General features: G+C 41.1%; 1 protein-coding gene across 1 annotated transcript in view; it reads left to right on the top strand.

The window, feature by feature from the left end:
- LOC117820696 (receptor tyrosine-protein kinase erbB-4-like) overlaps window positions 1–18,995 on the top strand; it is a 415,812-nt gene that overhangs the window by 174,080 nt on the left and 222,737 nt on the right. Inside the window, 1 exon segment of the mRNA XM_034694572.1 lies at window positions 16,277–16,428. Coding sequence (XP_034550463.1) covers window positions 16,277–16,428 — 152 coding nt within the window.

Below are 18,995 nucleotides of genomic sequence, written 5' to 3' on the forward strand. Positions count from 1 at the left end.
TAGGGTTAGGATAAGGGTTATGATTAGGGTTAGGGTTGTGATTAGGGTTAAGGCTGGGGTTGTGATTAGGGTTATGATTAGGGTTAGGGTTGTGATTAGGGTTAGGTTTATGATTAGTGTTAGGGTTGTGATTAGGGTTAGGTTTATGATTAGGGTTGGGGTTAGGGTTAGGTTTATGATTAGGGTTGGGGTTAGGGTTAGGGTTATGATTAAGGTTAGGGTTAGAACCAGACCTTTGAAACATGTTTGCCCTTGCTGGCCACCATAGCAAGTCTTCCAGAAAGTGTAGCACACAACTTTCTACCCACTCTGAAATATGATCTCCTAGGGCTCAAAGCAATTGTTTTATAATTGATAATTTATTTTTCTTTTATAGATGAACTGAGTTGAAATAAATCAATAGAGAAATAAAGAGACAATTCCACCATTTTTCTACTGAAGATTGAGAAGTTGTTGGGGGACTTGTGAAGGCTCTTGACTTGCTTTGAACTTTCCAACTCAGAGGGAATTTTATTTTCTCTCTCTGATTTTGAACCAAGGTAAAAATGTTAAAAAATCCTTGTAACTTAGAAGCATCACAACTGTTATGGTAGCAAATCTGCAACTATGATTTTAATGTGCTGAATTTTGTGAAGAAGAAGTGTATGTTATGGATTATTCTAGCCTCTGTAGAGGAGTACATTAAGAACTTATTAAAGCTTTAATTTTCTCCTTCAGCGTCATGTGTTGTCCATGATCCTGATATTTAAAAAAAAAGTAGTTCTTCTGAAAATAATTTTGCAGAGGCTGCATTGTGTAAGTCTTGCTTCACATCTGTCATATAATTGAAGACTGTAAAGAAATCATGAACAAAGGCTCCACGTTTAAGTGTAATTCCAGCTCGAGCACTCTTCAGAATCCTTTGCTCAGGGTTATTGGGCCTTTTACAAGTTGGATTTGTGTGTTCTCACAGGCTCTGCCCTCAAGCGATGCCTGCAGGTATCTGGATTTGCTGAAATGCATCTCAAGGAAATGTTCAAAGTAAGAACTTTAACTGAGAAATATGGGTCCGTTTGCTTCTTAACAGTGTTTCACAGGGTACATGTTCCACACATTAAATATAAAATAAAGGAGAAAAAAAATCAATTAGACTCTTTAAGTAAACTGCATTTGAAATCTCATTATAAACTGTAGTGGCAGCATAGGTAACTCCAGCAGGACCAATGATGAGCAGTAATTCACTCAGACAATGAAATGCCTCTGGCAGTGTCATCTTGTCATCTTGATGTTCCTCACACACAAACATCCAGCCTGTCTGCTCGTCAGTATGTTCCAGCGCTTTAATGGAATAAATTATTTCACCGGGCTGACAGCTTCAGACGTGTCTTTTGTATGTAACATGCATTCTCCTGAGTGACAAATCATGGCACCATCTGACAGGTTGAGAAAAGACAGAGACTCGCATGATGTCTGCTTTTGGAATAAGACGTCCGATCTGGACGCTAAAGTGATTATTACAGAAGTGTTTTGCACTAAAATGCAATATTTTCTTCTCTTGCCAAAAGGGTAACTGCTCATTCTTTCAACCCAGAATTTATGACATTGATTGAAGTGTTAAGAACCTGTTGCTTATGTGTGACTGAGCTCTGTGCCCTGAGTTTTGTCTGGGAAGGAAATTGACAGGGGAAATCCATTAAGAGCATCCCACTGCACAGCCAACTCACACACAAATACATATGCTGGCACACGTGGGCAATAAACACCTCACATTGCATCCAACGCTGCCTTCCACCTGTGGAAAGCGCTGGGTCCTCATGCCTGCTGAGAAATCATTTCCCAGGCAAGCGTGCAAGGCAATTCCGTCGCAGCGAGGAGGGAGAAAAAGGCTTTTTTTTAATGGGGAAAAATGTGAGGCAGGGGAAGAGTTAGCAGTAGCAGCCGGGGTAATTGATGGCGACTGTTTGGGTACAAGATTAAGATTCATGGGTAGGACCACACATGGGGGCTGGAAACCCGGCAGGCGCTGGAGGCATGAAGGATATGAGGCAACACCTTGACTGGCCTGCTGGCTTAATTGATAGAGTGTCGTCCCAGCTGCATTACAAAAAAGAGAAAAACTATCAGAAAGGTTTTCACTCACTGCTAGATAGGAGCTGGAATGGATCCTTCACCTGGGCCTGAATTGAGAAAGACAGACAGAGAAAAAAGGGATGGAGTAGGGGGGAGAAAAGAAGTGGAAGCCCGGAGGCAGGAGAGGCAGGTTTGCATGTGGAAGGTCGGCTGTTCCCATCCCCAGACTTTCCTGAGAAAAAAATGAAAATAAAAAAAAAGCCAGTGAGGAAAGTATGAGTTACACTCTCCCTCTCTTCAACAACTGCCCTTGAGGAGCCTTTCAGCAGTTTGCCTAACACACAACCGCCCCGATGGACCTACTCCACGGCCGGCAGCAGAGTCTATAGATCCTGCTGTGAATGTGAGTGTGTGTGAATAAATAAGGTGTTACATGGAGCTGAGTGGACCTTTTTCTTCTACACAATAACTTGACATGACACCTTTTCAGACAGTGTTACTTATCAGTCACTTTCAAGAGCTTAATGAAGATAAAAAGCTCTCAAATGTGACAGATTCAGAAAAACCTAATACGTATCTAACTGTGATACACAAGTTAACCCAGATATCTGACCCAACTGAACTGATTATGATTTAAACAATGGTTAAAAGACAGTCATGCACAAAATCCATAATGTAAAGATTAAAATTGATGTGAATTTGGTAGGGATGTTTCAAAGTGACTAATTCCCTTGTCGTTCAAACACAAATTATATTTCCAACTTACTGACATTCACATGTTGAGATTTTAGAAGACCTTATTTTTACTGTAAAACTATTTTGTGTCATCTTAAAAGGGAGCTGTGACCTGTACACCAGTGCAACCAATATACTAGTATGAAATGCAGAGGGAGGTATTTTATTGCATTAACCCAGATAGGGCAGGGCAGTCTGGCTACTCCACTTTTTGATGGCTTTTCTCCCTCCCAATGATGGTATACTATAAAGTAAATAAACCTTGTGATATCCTAGTTTGGCTGAGTCCTTAATTTCATACAAGTTTCCAACAGAGGGGAATGGTGTGAGCCATGGTGAATAGGTTGCGGGCAGCTTATCCATCTGTACCTCACACCTATCAACATTACTGATTACTGTAGGCTAAGCTCATCTACCATAAGGGGAGCTACCAGAGTGACCAAACAAAGGTACGAGAAAGAGCTAAACAGCTGCATAGAAAATGCATATTACTGTACACAATTGGGGTCTAAGGCTATGTTCACACTGCAGGCAAAAGAGGCCCAAATCCATTTTTTGGGGGGTCAAGTGACCAGGTCAGATTTTTTAGAGGCAGTGTGAACACTCAAATCTGGCCCAAATCTGATTTTTTCAAATCAGATTTAGACCACTTCCATATGTGGTTCTGAATCAGATACAGATCTGATTTTTTTCAATGTGACCTCAGTGGGAACGGTCAAGGCAGATTTGATGCGGATTTGATACTTTCACGTCACGGCGGTATCCTTGCAAAAATGGAGGATAGCAACGATGGAGCAAGTCAATGCAGGGACAGCGAGGTCTTGGATGTTATAAATATAAATAATAAATAAAAAGTATACCTTTCAATCGTATTTGCGGCCACAGCTTCCCATAAAGCCGAAACAAGCAATTTGGCTCTCTTTTTATTTATACTTGACCTCCTCCGCACCTGGTCATTCATTCTCCGGCTCCCACTGCACAAAAACTTTGTAACAAAGGCTAAAATGCTGACTTCCTCCATGTTTACGTTTGTGAAACAGCTGCATGCGGGGCAGTTCGCAGACCCAAAACAGTTCACACTGGAATCGGATACAGGTCACATTATACATGGTAATGTGAACAGGCAAACAAAAATCGGAACTGAGAAAAATCAGAATTGAGCATTAAGCCTTGCATAGTGAATGTAGCCTTTGTGGAGGATAATTGTTCAGAACCTTTCTCCCTCTGAGAGCCCCCCCAAAAAACAAACTGTGTCTTAGATACTGGTGCAACTTTTATTCCAGGTTTTTCAGTGTATGTGTGTGAAGTTAACGCTAATTGTCTTCTATTTCTTCTCTTATGCTTCTGCAGATGTTGATAGCTACATCTCAGCCTTGTGTGTGTTTATGAATATTCATGATTAGCCCCTTGGATTCTGTCAAGTTCCTAAGCATGTTGATGAACAGAACTGCTCAAGACAAAATGCTCAGATTCAGATGCACGAATATTCTCTCATTTCACACATGTCCAACACTGTCACACACGCACTCATGCACGCTAATTTTGGAAGCGAGCTGTTCATTTGACCCCATTGCTCAGCCTATCTGGCGTCTCTCTTTAGCAGACTACTGGGATATGAAGCACCTAAGGGGTTTACTGTGTCTACCATTAGCATATAAAGAGCATAAATTTAACTGCACCTTGTGTTAGCAGGAAGCTTCCAAGACTGCAGGAGAGCAAAGGAAAAGTCTCTCTGGGAAAACTTTAAAACTGTCTGTGTTTGGAGAGAGGCTCTGCCTGAAGCTTGGGGAAAGTCAGTTGGTTTAGTCATAGAATTTGTTAATCACAAATGTAGCCTAACATTCACATACAGGATGCAGGTACATGCACAGAGACACTGATACATTGAATTTATGCATGCTGTGACTGCACACAAAAGCACACACAAAAACAAGTTCGCAACACAGAAAGTCAGACTGTAAATTGCTCTGAGCATTTTTGAGAAACTTGTTGATAATGAAATGTAGGTTGTGGGATTTTCCTCATTCTCTAGTGTGTTCAGAATCACCTCAGAATTGATAAACCAAACTAAAAAAGCCAGCGCCCATATTCACAAACATTCTCAGACAAGTGCAAGCTTGGTTTAAAAAAATATAGCAAGGTGTTGTTTCAGGAACATTCTCCAAGCAACTATGAGCAAAGAAGGGACAGAAAATGTCGTCCTAGGGCCCGATCTACTAAAGGTTTGCGTGAATAAAAACACGTGCAAACTTGATAGCGCACGCAAAGCTGACAAACTAACCGGGAGCACCGAGGATTGCATATTTCAAATTAGCAAAATAGCACTCGCAAATCATTTAGCATGTTTGCCTCCATGAATATGCAGAATACATGCAGATCATCAGAATGCGCGAAATACTGGGGGGAGGAGATGCAAATCTAATCATTTAGCACACGCAATGTGATCTATCAAACCTGAAGCAGATAGCGCACGCTGTATTTGCGTCTATATTTAGCACGTTTGAAAGGCAGGTGCAAACTGGCACAGCGTTACGCACACATAGCTGCGGTCACTGTAACGCTCATCATATCATCGCTTTACAACATACCTGCAAAAGCTGGGCTTACAAGCATTACTACAGTTTTTAGTCAATCAAACCAAGAGAACAAAATAATAATAATGAAACAACACAAATTCAAAGCAGTTCAGCACCACGGATAGCGACCGCATCATTCTGACACCCACTTTAACTTTTTCGTATAATGAGAGCACAGAAGGTCACTGTATCAACAACTATAAAGTTTAGTAAATTTGGCACAGCGGCCCACATGCTCACATACAAACAAAACATCAATATGAAGTACTCGGCCTACTCACCACTATTTGGACAAGCTTTAAGCTCCACGGACTTGTCCACGATGCACTGTATGTCCATTTTCTTTGATCTGTCATTCTCAATAGATAACATGACATATCCACTCAGTCTATTCTGTCCCATCGTGCTCATCAAGGGGTTTTTAGTTAGTTTTAACTTGGAGAATGAGCGCTCACTGAGCTGAGCCAGGCAGCTCTGTGTAACTCCTCATCTCGTGCTTGCAGCAGTGTGTTGGGGTGAATTGACTCAAACATGTTCACAGTTCCATTTAAGCTGGTGAATCTTTGAGACAGTTGCTGGATGATGATATCAGGCATTAAAAACGTTCACCCGAAAGTTGCTCCCTGGGACAGTGAGGGGATTGTCTTCATCCAAGTGACGCCTAACTTTTCTAGAGCAAGAGTGGCAGACTTAGCCTCATCAAATCGCTCTCTAAACTCCATCAAAACACTGATTGCATTTTGGAGTAGAGTAGATGCGTTTATTTCATCAGCAGATCTTCTGTTTTTTCTCACATCATTCACATTTTCACAGATGGCCTCCCAAATTGCATTTCTAACGCTGAGATGTCTCTGCTTGAGTTCACCGATGTGTTTATTTCCATCCTCCACAAAGATCTCCAACTCCATGTCTTCAAACTTAATTTATCGCTTAAGGCCACTCTGCTCTCTCAAACTCTCCGTGGTGACGGTCGATAGCACACTCAAAATCCTCGTAAAATAGTGCGGTCCACACCACTTTTGCACTCGTTATCATTTGCGCACGCAGTCTTAGTAGATCACCCGCAACACACCCAGAAATAGCACGTGCAAAAATATTATTTGCACATGCAAATTAGCGCTCGTTATTTGGGATCTTAGTAGATCAGGCCCCTAGTGCGGAAGCAAGGTTGACCCTTTCCAAAGCTGTGATTGGCTGATCCACAAAAAAAAGATAGAAATGCATAAAAATGCCATCGCAAGTGACACCAGTGTTTTTTAGTCGCCATATGACCTCATGTTGTGATCACTTTCTTTTTAAGCATTATGTAATTATTGCATTGGCTGGGAGATGCGTCCCCATTTTTGATGAGATGTACCATAAACATAATCACTTCAGAATCAAATCTGCAACCTTAATCAACTGTCATTCAGTGTTAGGAGAGCATTTCTTCTATCTTTCCATCTTTCTCCTCTGCTTGAGAAACTCCTCCCTCCAGAGGGCTTACATGCTTTGAGAATAACTTCTTAACACATTTATATTCTTAACTTTAAGGGGAAATTCCTAGAAAGTGTCATGAGTCTCATAATTTTCTTGGAATTTCATCACCAGGAAGCTTTATGAACACCAGATCTCAAAGGGTTACATGCGTTTAAAGTCTTTGTTATAGTGTAAATATCTAAAGACAAGCCATTTAGCTCACTTGGTGTAGAGAACTATAAATTACAAAAATCCTTAAATTTGAATCATAAAGAGAATAATCACCAGCTGTTTTGCAACAGTTACTGTGCCCTACAACTGATTTTACACTGTCAGCACCTCCACCAAAGTCAGCTTTGAAGTTGTTGTTACACTCGGCTAAGATGAAAAAGCTCTCTGGGTTCATAAAGTACACACAAGAGAACAAACTGCCTTCTCAAACTGAATCAGAGGCCCTTCCCAGAATGATTCTTGAGGACCCACCACTGGTGCAGTAGAGATGAGAATGCAGGTGCCAGACAAGAGGGTCAACAAGTCCTTTCTGTTCAACAAGCCTGAACCTGCTGTACACAGGCTCTCTGAGAGGCCACCAAAGAGGAGGTTAAAACGACTCTTCCATTATCTATCCACTCACTCTAAAATCAAGCTCTCAAGCCACACAACAGTGTTTGTGGGCGAACCTGAAAGCACTGTCCTTCATTGGCTCCTTCGATCATTGCTGGAGCAGGAGCTGATTCCTCGGCTTGAGAAAATCTCCACCCACCACAGAGGTAATGAGGGCTCTGGAGAAAATGATGACGTGTTTCAGGTTACTTACATGCACTAAGAATTAGTTTATGTTATTGCAAGCATGAGACTTGACCTGGTTCTGATTTGCCTTGCAGGCTTTGATGTTTCATTTGTACAAAGGTCAGGTGTCAGAAGCTGGGGTATTCACGCGCAGAAACAATTATCATAAGTTATTGATTTGTTCGGAAAATGTCAAAATTGAATTCTGAAAATTCTACATTTTTGATTTGTAGCTTTTCTATTTTCAGATTTAGATATTTATGTAAGAGACAACTCACAGCTTGCCTGTGCATATGCCTGACCAAGAGGTGGTCAGGCATATGAGCCTGAATGGACTTAAAGACAGTAGGAGAGAAAAACAGATGAGAACAACAACATAAAGAGAGACAAAAAAAGATCCAACACATTACTTAACATGTCAAACAATGACCAAAAATTAACACAATATTGTATCTTAGTTCTTCTTAATACAAAGAAAATGCTTGTTCACACACTGTGCATCGCCTCCGGCACTATATTGCAGCACCTGGATCCAAATATACCTGAGGCAATTTGTGGTATTTTTTTCCCTCCTGTCTATTTCTTTACTTGTGTTGCACTCACTCTACGATGTATGTCACTTTGATCAAATGCATGTGCTATCAAATTGTGACATTGTAATGTCAATAACTTTACTAAGTCAGACATACATTCTCCCCCAATGCAGATGAGGCATTTAACACAAATTGAGCAAGCAACAACACGTGTGTGAAAACCTGCTGGCTGCAGAAACACCGGAAACCACATAGACACCAATTCAAAAAAGACGATCTTCGCAGCATTAATAAACATGTTTACAGCCTGGTTCAAAAAACGGCTTGGCTCTACGTAGCTAATCTCTCTAATGGCACACACTGTACGGGGGGTGAATTTTTTTCTAACGCGACGGTTAAGAAGATATTAAGATTACAAGTTTTTGCCCAAATAAGGACATGACTGACTGGACTCCCGGTCGGGAACACATAGCGTTTGGCTAAGAGGCTCAAACTCCACCTCTTTGCGCCACACTCTGCCTGGTTGAGTTCCGCATTTCCAATGTGGCTCCCGCAGTCAATTGGCTTCAAAACAGCGCTCAGGAACAGATGGGTGACAGCACGGATACTACGTCCATATTTTATACAGTCTATGGTGAAAACAGGTACTGAAGTCTATCCTAATCAGACATGGAAAACAAATCAAGACAACTTTCTGACATGTTGCAGAAAAGCTGACATCTAAGCATTATACAACGTGCAATAGAAAAAAAAGATAACACAAGAGAAGGTCAACGGGACTTCTACAGGAGTGTCTGTGTTGACAGTTCTGCCCTCATTCAGTTCTCCTTCTCAGGCCTTTACAGTTGACACACTATGACAAAACATTTAACACTGTTGCTTTCATCACCACCCCTCATGTTAAGTTAAGTTGGGAACATCTTGGAAATGCAGTCACTAGCCCTGCTGCCATCCCCTGGGTTGCAGAGAAGGATCTTGCTCCACTTTTTTTTATCTGTCAGGGTTGTTTGAGGCCCTGAGGCTCCTCAGGCTGATTTCACATAATGTGCGCTGTAACTGTCATTACTCCCCGACTCTAAAGAGCAGCCTGAGACAGAAACAAATGTTTTTGCCACTGTGTTTACCAATTCAGAATGCTATTGAAAACTGATGTTTTTACCGTGATGTTTAAAGATTCTGACGGAAACAAACTGTTTGGCCACAGTGTCAACAGGCAGAGGTGAAATGTGAGGGAACCCTTTCAGTGAATTGATTTGATATGAAATGTGTGATCAGGCTGTCGCTAGCATTGCTTTGATGCTGAGACTATATCTCTGTTATGGGACTTTAACAAATTAGAATCAAGTATTATTTAGCCTGGTAATACATAAGAAAGCTGGGTAATAATAACTGATAAAGTTCATCTAAAGCAGTATATACATGCTTTATATTTGAGACTATCTTTTGGTCTCTCCATTTTCTCAGCAAAAGAGTGAAACACTCATTTCAAACTCTCTACCAGTAGTCCCATTTTTTTTTTCTTTTTACCATTTTACAAGCTTTAATACCCAAGAGCACGACCAAGCACAGGCTGTGTGAGCAGCTTGGGCTAAAATGTGCAAACCATTTTAGTTTTGTTTTCTGTAGAGCAATGCAGTTGTGTGTTACAAGAGTAAGCCAAAGCTGAGGTCTCATATGAGTACATTCCGATAAATAGAATGTATCCAAACCATGAAAAGGAGAATATTCAGTTCAAGTATGTATTGGACATAGTTTTGACATTTTTAAAATAAATATGCATTTTTTTGCTATGTATAGATGGCAGATATTGATGTTATAAGAGTATCATTTTATAGGCTCCTTCACAAAAAGCCTTTTGAGACTGTGAAAGAAAAAGGCACCCATACTCAATACATTTACACTGGTCAGTGTGGAGCCTTGAAAGGCTTTCAGCAGCCGTTCTGTCAGCACAGCTTTCAGCAAAGAAGCAGCAGCCAGAGGATTCAGGGTAATGAGGTTTGTGTCAGTGTCAGCCAATCACTCCCCGGTGACATGGATGGATTTTTCCTGTCCAGAGAAAAGTTTAAATCCTACAGAGACACAGAGAGCTCATTGTGAGGGAGAATAAATGGACAGTCTTCATACTTTTAAAGCCCTGGTCTGAGCAGTTCTTTAAGTTTCCAGATACTGACATTTATGGGGATTCCTTGGATTGGTCAATAGGAAAATAGGGTGTGTTTAAAAGGAAAATAAAACCATAACCCCCCCCCCCCCATTTGCAGTTGGACAACAACAATTCATGAGGCATTAATTCATATTTCACACTAAAATATTTCAAAGTAGTGAACTGTGCTGTATTATTTATGTGAATGTTAATTAAGGCCTTGAGTAGCAACAGTAACCACAACATCACCAACAAACGCACACAGACAGGGGTAATGGTAGTGTATTATCAGTAGCTGCCTCATTACTGTTTGCACTCCTCCACTCACAACTTCCACTTCCTCCTTTTTTTGCTCCAAGCAACAAACAAATCCATTTACTTTATACAGTATCAGTGGGCACACAGTCTCACTAAACGTATTACACAACATTTATTGATTTAGAGTTTAAATATTGATATAAAGTGATTAAAGGTGCTGATATCACAGATGCATTTGTGAGTGACGTATGATGAAGTTCAGTAAAGGGATGACATTGAAGTTATTACATGCTTACACGTAAGCCAGAAGGACATTATGAATAGGCTGGGTTTTTTTTAATTGATATACCCAATCCCAAAACTCAGCACTAAAGTAGCAAGCACCAGGAAGAGCAGGAGTACACCGTCTTCAAATCCATATGGCTTTATCGTGTGTTTGCCAGGGTGTCCATGACAGCAGCAGTGTTGCGTGCATGTTTGTATTTTACAGTCATGTGACAAACAGATACTGACTCTGCTAACACAGTGATCAGTTCTCTTTGTGCTCCAGTGAGGGGCTGCATGAAAGTGATAAGACCTTATAGTTAGATAAATCATGGAAAACACAACAAAGTGGTGACAGCATGTCCTCACATGTCCTTTATTGGACATGCACACATTGCAACTGTACGCGTTATGTATCGTTCAGCCCTATCTCTAGACCTCACGCATTCATGCACTGCATGACTGACATAAAAATCTGTGAGCATGGACATTTGGATTGGGAAATAATATCTTTTCACATCTTAATTGCTATGGTTTATCTTTCTTCTTACCCTTTTAAAGCTAGGCATTCCCTTAGTTCTGCCTTTGGAAATGTGTTATCAGGCTAGCTTGATAGCAGATTTGCAGGACAGCAGGCAGCTAAGATCATTTTAGTAGCATACTTAAAGCTACTGTGTTGAACTTTTGGCTGGTCATAAACAGACTGAATTTAATACTTAAGTCCATAAGACTGAAGACTACCTGCATAAAGACTGAACAAATCAAATGTTTGTTCTTCCCTCTGATGGGCTTGTTTAATTTTCAGGTCATATAGAGGCATCACCATTAATCTAAGTCAGTTTTGTAAAAATTGAATTATTCCTCACAGGAGCTTTAATCATACCAGCCACACCTTTTAAAAAAAAAAAAACTTTATTGTGGCATCTTTCAATTTCTGGGTAAAATAATCTAGAATTTTACTTCAACCAGAATGTCCTTGTGTTGTTTGTATGCCATTTAGTGTGCGGTCTGATTATTAAAAGGCTGCCTGCTGCATAAACATGAGACTGAACACAGTCACTGTACTAATCATAGTCACAAACCACTTGCTAGATAAATGCTATGCAGTCAGGGTCTGTGAGGTGCACACTCTGGTAGCTGCAGGCTATCCTCTGTCAAACACTCCCACACAGTGTTGGGGCTGTGTTCACCACAGAGGACACGAATGCTAATTTATGGTCGACCATATGGAGACAGCGACAGCATCGTTGGTAGGCGACCAAAGCTCGCAGGGCAGTGAGGGGTTGGCGTTACTGGACTGTGCCGCCATCACGAAACATTCATTTAGTTATTGTTTCTGATGCTTATTAAGCCGCTCGGCAGATGGACAATAATCTGGGCCATGATTAGCATCAGAAGCACTGGCTTGTAACTCATACTTAGCCAGCAGCGCTCATGTGGGGGACATTAGGGGACAAAGGACAACACTGACCTCAAATGTGGTGCTTAATATCAAGCACATGTGATAGAAAAAGAAGAGTTTGAGTGCAACTTCTCAAGGTCCTCGTGTTTATTCAAGGCACGTTAACCAAGCTCAGCTATTGACAATGTTTACTTATGGAAGTGACATTTGCAACTTTATTTAATTCAGTCAGTTACTGGCTATTGGGATGACCTTTTGCTGGCTTTCCTGACAGGAGCCTATAAACCTCCAAGACTCGCCAGCTTTATAGGCATTCAATAATCGCACAAGGCACTATTGATGAAGTTGTTGTGTGCACTACCTATGAAATGAATTGGCCGAGGAGCAGAAACCACAGCAGTGCTGCGCCTATGTAATCCTGATGAGGGTGTTTATTAAATTAGAATTGATGGAAATGCGGCCCAGGGGCTTTTTGCATTTTTTGCTAACTATTTTTCGTTTTGTTTTGTTTTGACATAAACAACTCCGTCTTTACATTCTGCCTATAGCTGACTGTGGCACTGTGATTGTGTCAGAGACAGTGATGGATGCATTCTACTGTTGTCTGCTGGTTGTCTTTTGGAGACACATGGGGGCTGCATGCCATTTAAAAGCAACCAGCGACCAATCTATCCCTCAGAAAGTTTTGTGACTGAGAAAGATAGATGGGAGGAGAATAGAGAGATGGAGTCTATTTTTATGCTTATAGGAAATTGATAAAAATCAGAAATTCCAACATCTATCTTTGGATGCCTTTTTATTTGTTCCTGTATTTACATTTCTCCCCTCAATTGTCTTATTAAATTTCACATAATTTAGAGGCAAGGGATAAACAAAGCTACTCATAATGTTGCTGTCTATGTCAAAAACAACAAACTGTAAAATCATGTTGTACAGATATGCATTTACACCCCTCTGTTCGTAATCTTCTCATTAATTTCATATATTGGAAAAACCCTGAATAATGATGATTCTTTGCCTTAATCCATCACTTCTGAGAAATAATTCCCTGCAAGCAAATGAAATCAGTTTACTCACACAGACAAATACTCTAAATGTAAGGAAGAGAGACACTGAATTGCATTTGCATTTCAGCTTTAAGTGTGCTGGGGAAGGAAATCCATCAAACAGAGATAATTCTCTTAAACAGAAAAGCCTCAAGTTTAAAACAATGTTGAGATTTATGTGTTTTTGTGCTCTAAGACAGTATTTAAAACAGCCCTCAAGGCTGTTTCTTACTGGCTAGTCTGGTGGCAGCAGAAAATCTGCTTTTTAAAATGTTTGCAGTGATATTCAGGCTTAGGTGTAACATATTGTTAACATAAACCTATAGATCCAAAAATGAAAGGAGAAATATACATCCCATGGCCTTTTGGTTACAGCCTGCCTATATCCATGCACACACATGCAGGCATATCACCACTAGGATCACTGAGCTTTGCAATGAACCTGCAACAGTTCACATGTCCTCTATGCAGGCTGCACACGGCACAGATGGTTCTGTCGTGGTTCACTTGGCAGTCGTCTCAATCTCAGGCTCATGCAGAGCTATAGGATTTTATAATGTTTTATTAGAAATCACACGCGGTAAAATAACATATAGACCTCACAGAGCAGCTGACAGATTTCAAAAGGCAGAGGGCTTAGTGAAGTTATATGAAGAAGCAAATGGGTATAGAATAGTAAATTTCATCAGACATCACATACCACAATGCCCCTTCCATCTGATCTGCGCGCCCTGCCCCAAGGGTGCAATAACAGTTTATTACACCTATCTTCACTTTATGACCCCCCCACACCCTCCGCTGCGCTGCCCTCAAGCCCACGCTAACTGTTATTGAAAACACCCAGGTCTGCCATATATCATTCCTGAGCAGCAGGTTATGCTATGCAACCTAGCTAATCACCAGCAGCTCGTGCTGGTATTGTCCTGGGCCACAGCGGGAATAGTTCCACTTATCTAATATCTGCTTAGACGTGGAAGTATTAAAACACAATCCCATTCATCTTTACAAGCCCTCACTGCCTTGGGGCTAAATCCTCTTCTATCCCATATGTATCTGTGGAGTAATGATGGCGAGTAAAAAGAAATAGAACTGAAAGATTTCACCGGCGAGTATCTGTGTGGAGATAAAGGGTAAATGAGTTTGGCCTTGTTTATTGTTAGCCGAGAGGGTGGAATGCAAACATTCAGGTTGAACTGAAGGGAATATATGGTATAATAAAAAATAAAGCATGGTATAGTCTAAAGGATCTTGGATTGAATTGCAATGCACCAGTAAAGATCTTTCAGGGTGGAGGTGTTCAGAGAGAGAGGTAACAGCTCATGGGTGACAGTGTGACAAGAGTAAGGGAAGGACCTGTCACTCCTTCGTCACACTGATGGCTCCTCTGTCATCAGGAGGGTGAAGGTGGAGAAACCACACTGCAATGGCTGTACAAATGACACTAAATTGTAATGCTTCAGAGGGACGGATGTCAGTGTCCATATCTGTATAATGGCTGTCATTTTGGTCCTTTACAAAATGCTCTTGGAAAAAACATGTTAGAGAAAATATGCTGTCTTTTTGTATACATTTGAAGATTTCACAAAACCCATGGAAGGAACTACAGCCAGAGATCAAGGGACTGTGTCTTACAGTTGTTCTTAAAGTCAATTAAAAGCTGTTTGATTCCATACTGTCTCAAGACCAATGGGTCAAGAAATGAAGTCAATGCAGAATTGTTCCATGAGTGGCCACTTGGGACTGTTTCTAAAGTGAGTCATACCTCATGTTAAAATTACCATTGTAAGATCAATACAGACAGGAATGTCTTGGGCCTCTGTCCACAGAAAAGACGGGGCAATAATTCCAAGTTTGGTTGTTTTAAGTTAAATTTTTTGTGGATTCAGAGCTTCTAGCGGTCTAAGTGCCCCACATACAGAGGCTTCAGTCCTCGTCGCAGGGGTCGCAGGGGTCGCTGGTTCGATTCCCGGTCGGTTGACCATTTCCTGCATGTCTTCCCCCACTCTCTGCTCCCCATATTTCCTGTCTCTTTTCTTGTCCTATGAAATAAAGGCAAAAAAAATCAATAAATTGTGGATTCACCTGCATCTCCCTCCCTTGCCAGAGATTCAAGCTAGCAAGTGTAATGTTAACTGCATTCATATGTGAATCGTTAATTTTACAAATTAACAACTCTGGTCACCTACCATCAAAAATGGAAACTTATTATTTTGGGTATAAGAGGGTTAACTAGCAAATTTACTAGTTACGAATCAGCCATGAAAATAAAATATATAGTTCTGCTAGCTTGGAATGTGCCAGCTTCTTGCTCCTCTTCAGCAGCACCCCTCATGAAACATGATTACTTCTGGTTTAAGAAAAATCCAACATGGTAGCAGTCAGTATGCCCACCTATGCAGTCTACAACCCAATCATGCCACCATGGCTCTGCCCATTTTTTATGCTATGCTCAGGACACAGACTTAAGATGTATGAGCTTTAAAACAGTCTGTGTGTATGTGTGTGTGTTTTCATGCTAGGGTGCCCATCAACAGCTGATTGGGCAGATGGCTTTTGTCATCACGTGAGGGGGGCAAGGTGTGTGATGGGCAGAAATGTGTCTGTTTAATTACTTGTCAAGTGAGCGGAGTGAGCCTTCCTGTGCTCTGTGTGCCCCGAGGGGTGATGTGAGGTGGGATGTGGGTGCAGCAGGGCCTGTTGATTTCCTAGTCTTACATGACCCGGTCAGCTGGGCAGGCGCTCCTGGTCCATGTCCCTGGGCTTATGTTTACATTTTTTTTTGAGGGATACTTCAACCAGAACTCTGGGTTTGCTCCTTAAAAAGCTTTTGTTAATTTAAACTATTTAAAGCTTAATTTGAAATGTCATTACTACTTTTGATGGCAATTTTGAAGAATTACTTTCAGATGGAAAAAAAATTGTGCAAAAGACATTGGTTTTGTTGTGGTTAAAATCAGTGCTTTACTTGTTCTACTTTTAAGAAATGTTAGAAAATAATAGCAACATGTCTCCTCTTTTTCTAGTATGTGCTGGTACAGAGAACAAGCTGAGCACACTGTCAGACCTGGAGCAACAGTACCGCACCCTGAGGAAGTACTACGAGAGCTGTGAAGTCGTTATGGGCAACCTGGAGATCACAAGCATTGACCGCAGTCGGGACCTCACTTTCCTCAGAGTAAGTACCAGGCCAAATTTTTAAAGCAAAATGAATGTAAATGGCATTACAACATAGAGTCGTAACGCTGGGGTGTGTCCAAAGGGTTGGCCAGGGGTGGCATGGCCCCTCCTTGTAAATCTGATTTTCCACCCCAGGAGCCATCCCAAAGTTCTAAACTATGGTGACTAATGCCTTTGTCAGTGGCTAGAATTATGTTGAAAGCAACTATTTGGACTTTGATGCAATAGGCTGTTGCAAAAGTACTTTACACACCTATTTCAAACGACATGTGTGCTTCGGAGAAGAAGATTGCTACAGAGACGTTGCCACTTCATAATTTTTTTAAAGTTCTGATTCCTTAAATAATCACCTTGGAAGACATCTATGCTGCTACTTCGTTGTATTATTTTTTGAAGTAAAAAATATATACACAGCAAGATAACTGTACAGTCCGTTAATGCAAGTAATTGAAGACATTATTAGTGTTTCAGGATCTTTTTTTCATTTGTTATTTTTTTCTTTGCATGGTACAAATGTAACCTATATTTGTGGATTCAGCAACAAACTGTGCTCACAGACAGTTGTTTTTTGCAGTGATTTCAAGCCCATGCAGTGATTTACACTACAGAGTCGTGTCTGTTTTCAATGTAGTTTTACCTGAGGGCCCAAAGATCATGGCCATCCAGTATTGGTTTTTACCCCTGTCCCTTATGCACAAATATTTCTACAGATTCTTTGAAACTTTGAATAATACTATGTACAGTATGAGAGAAGAGCAAACAGGAGCAAGTCTTTGCAATTTTACGCTGAGGAACGTTACTCTGAAATTGTCAAACTATTTGCTAAAACAGTCTCTCAAAGAGTGGTGAACCTCTTCCCATCTTTGTTCAGACTCAGCCGCTCTTTAACACTTGCAGTTACCCAACTTTTGTGAATTTTTTTGTTGTATTATTGAAGACTAAAAAGTGTAATTAAATTATATTCAGTCATGTGTGGTTGTGAGCATACTCTATGCTACCCTTGCGTGAGTCAGTGCCCCAGTTGGAACATCTTGTTCAATAAAGTCTGGACACGCCCCTGTAGGACCAAAAACCACAACTTAAGGCTGATTTATACTTCTGCATCTCCCCTACTCAGCAGGGGCTGACGCAGACATGAGCACCACATACTTGTGCGTTGGTGTGTCTGTGTCGCGCAGCTATTCTCCGCCGAAACGCCTGAGGGCAGTGCGGTCTCTCTGATAGCCGGCTGCCTGCTTCCGGTCCCGATACGATCTCTGTTTACTTTACCGCAGAGTTTCAGAGCGTGTTATGTTAATCTACAGCTGATACATGTTGCTGTTTATCATACAGACATGATTACATGAAGAATAGAGAGGAGGAGATGAAATACACGGCCGATGTGCGGCCGATGTCCGGGATCCCGGAAGTGCTGTAAATGCAGAAATGACAAAGCCACCGAGCGGACCAATCACAGAGCTTGCGGTCCGCGTCGGCTCTACGGGGAGTTACATTTTGGAGGAGGTGCACGTCAGCTACGTGCGTAGGCCTTGGCGTAAGTACGGGAGCTACGCGGACCCCCGGCGTAGGGTACGCCGTTGATTCAACGCAGAAGTATAAATTAGCCTTTACTGGTGATTCAAAAGCTTGATTCATTCACAGGGCAAGAGCAAGTTCTTGTTTGAACTTTGCACTGATTTTGAGGACTATTTCATATCACAAAATATGTTAATTATAGTATTTCCTGTGATGTCTGTAGTCTTCAGGAGACAAGAGAGCCTATCACGACACCCTGGTCTCCTTTGACCTGAGTTTCTAAAAGCGATTGTCTAAATCTGGTCAAAAAGTTCAGATTCTGAACTTGTTCATAACTCTCCTCCAAGCTGAACCCGATATCCAGAGAATGCCCTATACTCAGATCCTTTTCAGCCAATCAGCACTCAGATTAGTGTCCAAATAGCTTACGATAAGAAGCGAGAGCACTACTTCTAATCAGGTGTAATCAGGCTTCATGTCTTTTCAGGCCAAGCATTAACTGATTGTACGCTTACACAGTAATCTACTCTTTTTGATAAAGCATGAACTACAGGCGAAGGAGGAAAAGTGGCGTGGCATTGGACACAAATTCAAACCTCTTAGAAAAAGATCACAAAATGATCTGATATTTTTGAGCCATTTTCAGATGACATTTTATTCCTGAACTTTGCATCTGAGCTTACTTACTAAAGTTTTCCGACAAAAGGTGTAGGTGCTGACGGAGGAATCTAAAGGGGAATTGCCAACATTTATTCTTACTTCCATTATAGTTTGATGGAAACATGCATACACACACAAAACAGTGACAAGTGATGATTCCTTCAGGGGACAGAGAGGTAATAATGTGGTAATGAGAGGTCAGACCAAGGGAAGTGACTATGGCAGAATGTGCAGGAGAGACGGAAAAAAGAAGCCCTTCTTTATTTTTTGTTGAAATCAGCTGTTACTTTTGACCCTTGTTGGCCTCCACTTCTCAAGAACATCACCCTAGACCATTTCGTCTGCACTCTGCACTGCCAAAGCCATCAAACTCCAATTGATTCCAGTCTA

Source organism: Notolabrus celidotus, chromosome 10 (genome assembly GCF_009762535.1).
Source record: "Notolabrus celidotus isolate fNotCel1 chromosome 10, fNotCel1.pri, whole genome shotgun sequence".
Lineage (NCBI taxonomy): Eukaryota > Metazoa > Chordata > Actinopteri > Labriformes > Labridae > Notolabrus > Notolabrus celidotus.